The 6243-nt window shown below is 33.1% G+C and overlaps 1 protein-coding gene across 1 annotated transcript in view; it reads left to right on the top strand.

Moving 5' to 3' along the window:
• LOC132190841 (disease resistance protein RUN1-like) overlaps nt 1-6243 on the top strand; it is a 9211-nt gene that overhangs the window by 1577 nt on the left and 1391 nt on the right. The window contains exons 2-4 of the mRNA XM_059605875.1: nt 3131-4232; nt 4572-4847; nt 4967-5884. Of these exons, the coding sequence (XP_059461858.1) occupies nt 3131-4232; nt 4572-4847; nt 4967-5884 (2296 nt within the window). The remainder of the gene's footprint in view (nt 1-3130; nt 4233-4571; nt 4848-4966; nt 5885-6243) is intronic.

Below are 6243 nucleotides of genomic sequence, written 5' to 3'. Positions count from 1 at the left end.
TGGAGGAAGATGAAGAAGAATTTATGGAAGTGATAAATGGCAATGAAAATATAATCCAATTTCAACACTTCATTTGGGAATTAAGATTACGGGCAACAATATTAGCCATTAGATAAGAGAATGGTGAGATTGACTTTAGGTGTGAGTGTCCAATTTCACGACTTTCTTATAAGAAAGGATTTATATATGTGTGCTTTGAAAAAATGCAATAAAGGAATTGAAAGTGCTTGTCTTTTCTCTAACATCTAACATGGGAACAAATTTATGACTTTCTTATTATCTTTGAATTGAAATTGCTTAGAAGAAATGTAAGAGAATTGAAAGAGCTTCCTTTTTTTTCTTTGAAGTTTCTTTGAAGTTTTTGTGTAAAATCAACCATTATTAGTGTAATTTATTGTTCCAATTTGAACACGGGAACAACTGCACAAAAAGTTGTTCCCGTGTTGAGATTGGATCAATAATGGTGATGCGTTAGGGGATTATCACATCATAACAATTGTGGTTATCCCCACACCATATTTAACTATTTAAAGGGATACCCATCTATAAATAGTTAAGGGGATGGAGGACGAAGTCCATTCAGCTTTCTTTTAACTATTTCTCTTTGTTTTCCTCTTGGATTTCCACCATTTTATCCTTCCAAACACTTTTATTCATTTTACTTTAAATAAATTATTAGGATAAATCAAGTGTTTGGGAGTTGAGCCATGGCTATCAGAACATCGAGATCTCCTAAAGCCATCTTCTCTTCATCTTCTTCCCCTTGTTCCAACTGGATCTATGACGTTTTCTTGTGTTTCAGAGGTGAGGACACTGGCAAAAACTTCACCGACCACCTCTACTTTGCTTTGAGAGATGCTGGAATCAAAATCTTTAAAGATGACAATGAGCTCCGAAAAGGACAATACCTTGCATCTGAACTGATACGGGCAATCCAAGGATCCAAAATCTCTATCATTGTTTTCTCAAGGAACTATGTGGCTTCGAGGTGGTGCCTGGAGGAACTTGTGGAAATTATGGAGTGTCGAAGAACTTTGAAGCAACTCATTCTACCTATATTCTATGATGTTGAGCCCTCTAATGTGAGAAACCAGACAGGTAGTTTTGCAAAAGCATTTGCGAAACATGAAGAGCATTACTTGTTGGACATAGATAAAGTTCTCAAGTGGAGAAGAGCTTTGTGTGAGGCTGCTAATTTGTCAGGGTGGGATCTAAGAAAAACTGCAGACGGGTAAGTTCGTATAAGCAATAGTTTTGTCTTTCACCTACTATATTTTAGTACATTTATAGTATCACATTGCAATATGTTTTCTATATATACATATATTATAATATGAACATTTGTTTTATTAAAAAAAAAAAAATCAAACATAGTCAAAGTATAGTCATATATATCGGACATTATAAACAATGGAAGTAAGTTTTTAGGGTGGAACCACCTCAAAACTCTTTGCTTATCTCTTTCTCATTTTTCTCATACTTTCTTGTTTTTATTTTATTTTACTTTATATTCTATCAAAATTTTTTTTTTTATTTCATCAATATATATATATATAAGCCGAATCACTCTTTAGAGGTAGTCTAGAATTGCGACATATAGTGTGGACCCATTTTTTTTAAAGGCATAACCGGTTTTTTAAGGCATAATTTTATATATATATAAAAGGAAAAACATCACTTTGGACTCTTGAACTACTACCCCTTTTGACTTGCCCCCCTCAAACTTCAAAACCTTTCATTTTGGACCCCTAAACTTTCAATTTCTATCGCTTTGGACTCTTCCGTTGGATTTTAAACGTTAAAAGTTAGACAATGATGTTTATACCCTTGATTTTTTTATAAAATTCTAAATTTATCCTTAATTTCAAATTAAAATTTTTTAAAAAATTATTAAAAAAAAAAAAATCACAAGGTGACCCACGATTGGGCTACCTTGTAACCTTTTTTTTCTTTCAATTTTTTTTCCTAAAATGAAAATTGTAGGGTAATTTTGTCTTTTGAAGAGTTTTAACGGCAAAAATTGACGGAGGGAGTCCAAAGTGAAGTTTTCCATATATATATATATATATATATATATATATATATATATAACTTGAGAATTGCCCAAATAAAAGAATATTGCAGAGAGTAAATAAGTCTACAAGAGGATGAGTTAGTTAAGAAAGTTGTGGCCAAAATTACCGACAAGGTAATTATAATGTTATGACTAAGCCAACTCTTGTGCTCATCTAAAGTATTACTTCAACTTGACTAATAGTTGTAGTTTGTTATTGCCTTAGAGGCTTTGATAGAATTCAAATCATGGTGAAAATTTATTGATGTGATTTGATATTCCTTCAAATCATGTGGGAAAAAAAAGCCTAGTTGACCTGGTTTATTTTGACCTACCTTTTGAATACATAAAGGCCACCTTTTAGTTTTTGAGACAGAAAGAGTGGAAATAACTAGAGAAAATGAATAAAACCCTTTACAACTATGATACAAAAATTTTTGGGGAAAATACATTTTACCCCTTCGTACTTTCCACCAATTTCACTTTTAACCCCAAAGTTTAAAAAAGTGACACTTTACCTCCCCTCCAAACTTCCAAATTATTACAATTCAACCATTCTGACTTTTTTTTTTCCCAAAATGCCACAATCCCAAGTTAAAAAAAAATAAAATAAAAAACTAATTTTTTTTTTTTTTTTAAAAAAATTTTAAAATTTAGGGGTGGCCAGACACCACAGTTGGGCCTGGGGGTGGCTTCGGCCACCCTTGACCGGCCACCCCTTAATTTTTATTTTTATTTTTTTTTTAATTTTTATTTATTTATTTATTTATTTAACTTGGGATGGGGGCAATTGGGGGAAAAAAAATATTGGGTTAAAAGTGCACATGGGTGGAGAGTTCGGGAGGGTAATTTTTTTTGTCCGTGTGAGAGAGGTTTTGAGTCTATTGGATTTTGGGTTAACATAAAAATTTAGTTTCTTCAAACTTTGACCCATAAGTATGGTAAATGGTAATGAGTTAAGGATAATGGCCAAAACTAATATGTTCTAAGTTTTTACATATTCGCGTATATGAAACTCATATTTCAATTCTCTCTTGTATAATGTGACTCTACCTAACTTTTTAAAATAATTTCCAGGCATGAAGCAAAGTTTATTAGGAAAATTGTTGAAGAGATTTCAAGAGAACTAAAAAACACACACTTGTTTATAGCACTCTACCCAGTTGGAGTAGATTCTCATGTTCAAGAGATAACTTTTGGGTTAAATGTTGGAGCTAACGATATTCGCATGGTAGGAATCTTGGGAATGGGCGGAATTGGCAAAACAACCATTGCTAAAGCCATTTATAACCAATTTTTTCATGGACTTGAAGGTAAAAGTTATCTTGCAAATGTTAGGGAAACTTCCAAGGAACCTAGGGGTCAGGTTCATCTCCAAGAACAACTTCTTTCTGACATCTTGAAGACAAGCGAGATAAAGATAAGTAGTGTTGATAGAGGAATCAATATGATTAAAGAAAGACTTTGTAATAAAGCAATACTTGTGATACTTGATGATGTAGACCAAATGGAGCAATTGAATGCCATATGTAGAAGGCGTGACTGGTTTGGTTTGGGAAGTAGAATTATTATAACAACGAGAGATGAGCGTTTGCTAGAGGAGCTAGAAGTGGATAGTGTATATAGAGTTACAACAATGAATGACATTGACTCTCTTGAGCTCTTTAGTTGGCATGCCTTTAGGAATAATTATCCTATTGAAGATTATACTTATTTGTCAAGAAGTGTCGTTGCTTACTGTGGAGGGTTGCCACTAGCACTTGAAGTTTTGGGCTCATTCCTTTTCTCTAGAAGCATGCTAGAATGGAAAAGTGCATTAGATAAATTGAAGAGGATTCCTCATGAGCAAATTCAAAATAAACTTAGAATAAGTTTTGATGGACTAAGCGACAATACTGAAAAGGATATATTCCTTGACATATCATGTTTCTTCATAGGAAAGGATATAGACTATGTTGTAAAAATATTGGATGGCTGTGGTTTTTTTGCAAAGATTGGAATCAGTGTCCTCATTCAGCGGTGTCTTCTTAAAGTTAGTGAGACAAACGAGTTTACAATGCATGATTTGTTGCGAGACATGGGAAGAGAAATCGTTCGTGAAAAACACCCCAACAAACCTGGGAAATGGAGTAGATTATGGTTGCATGAGGATGCATTTGATATATTGACAAAGCACGAGGTAATAAGAACTTTCTCAATTGAAAACAATGAAAGAAAAAGAAAAAGAAAAAAAAAAAAAAAAGAAAAGCATTTTTCTTTTCTAAGATATATGTTATTCGGGAAGCAAATGCGTACTAATTCACACTAATCACATGCCTTGAAAGTTTAATCCATATATTTCTTATTTGAAAATTGGAACTTTTTTTTTTTCTTTCCTAATATCATTCTATTGTTTGTATAGTTGCAAACATGATTACATTATATTAAGCAAAGCGAGATAAATGAAATGATTAATAAGAAAGATTATGTGATAAGTTTGGATAATCACTTGTCTCATGCAATTCTTGTGTTTTTACAGGGAACAAACTCAGTTGAAGGACTTACTTTAGAATTGACAAGTCTAAGTAAGATGAATTTCAATTCAGAAGCATTTATGAAGATGCAGAGACTAAGATTACTCCAACTTGATCACGTACGACTCACTGGAGACTATAAATATCTTTCCAAAGAATTAAGGTGGCTCTGTTGGCATGGATTCCCTCTAAAGTTTATTCCAAAGGACTTTTATCCAAGAAACTTAGTTGTAATTGACTTGCAATATAGCAATCTCAAAAAAGTTTGGGAAAGTCCCAAGGTAAAATAATCAATGATTTATTTATTTATTTAATTATTATTATTATTATTATTATTTATGTGCTCTAATATTGCTCTTTCCTTCCTTTTTCATTGGTTGTTTTCTCATTTGTTTAGCAGTTGCTTGAGAAGATGAAAATTTTAAATCTCAGTCACTCTCATTATCTGAGCCAGACCCCTGACTTTTCAAAACTCCCAAATCTAGAGCAATTAATACTTGAAGATTGTACGAGTTTGCTTGAGGTTCACCACTCCATTGGAGATCTTAGTAATCTTGTTTTGGTGAATTTGAAAGATTGCAAATGCCTTAAAAGTTTGCCAAATAGTTTCTATAACTTGAAGTCTCTAGAAACTCTCATTCTTTCTGGGTGTTCTAAAATGCACAATTTGGCTGACAACTTGGGGGAGATGGAATCATTGACAACTCTTCTTGTAGACAGAACTGCTATAAGACAAGTGCCTTTTAGTATAGTGCAACTGAAGAATCTCAAATATCTATCTCTATGTGGGTGTAAAGGATCACCGCCTAAGTCATTGCCATCACTCTTTTGGTCTTGGATATCACCAAGGAAAAGTCCTAAGTCAGTCAATCTACTGCCTGCTGCACTACAAGGCTTGAACTCACTAACACACTTATGTCTCTGGGACTGCAACTTATCGGATGACGGAATTCCTATAGATCTTTGGAATTTATGTTCTCTTAAAATTTTAGATTTAAGATGCAATAGTTTTGAAAGCCTATCAACAAGCCTAGGTGGTCTTTCGAAGCTTGAAGATCTCAGACTGGATCGCTGTAGAAAGCTTAAATCAATTTCAGATTTACCGGCAAGTTTGATTTTTTTAGATGCAAAACATTGCACTGCACTGGAAAGAATGCCGGATCTATCAAAGCTCTCAAATATGAATGGTTTGAACCTTACTAACTGTCACAAATTAGTTGAAATTCCAGGTTTGGATAAACGTTCAAATTCTATTGTGTCTGTTGGCATGGAAGGGTGCATGAATCTAACGTATACTTTTAAGCAAAGCTTCCTACAGGTACATGTTTTCTCTCTCTCTCTCTCTCTCTCTCTCTTAATTTTTAGGAAAAACTTCACTTTAAACCCCTGAATTACCGCGTGTTTTGACAAGCTCCTAAACTTCAAAACTTCTTAATTTGAGCCCCTTCGTCAGATTTTAAGCGTTAAAAGTTAGACAATGGCATTTATATCCCTGACTTTTTTATAAAATTTCAAATTTATCCTTAATTTCAAATTAAATTTTTTTGTTAACAAAAAAAAAAAAAACAAAGCGACCCACGGTTGGGCCAGCATATGAACCCTTTTTTTTTTTAATTTTTTTTAATAAAAATAAAATTGAAGGGTAAATTTGTTCTTTTAGGGATTTTAACGGCAAAA

The sequence above is a fragment of the Corylus avellana genome, chromosome ca8 (genome assembly GCF_901000735.1).
Source record: "Corylus avellana chromosome ca8, CavTom2PMs-1.0".
NCBI lineage: Eukaryota > Viridiplantae > Streptophyta > Magnoliopsida > Fagales > Betulaceae > Corylus > Corylus avellana.
Note: the sequence above shows the minus strand (reverse complement) of the source record. Positions and strands in the feature narration are given on the sequence as shown.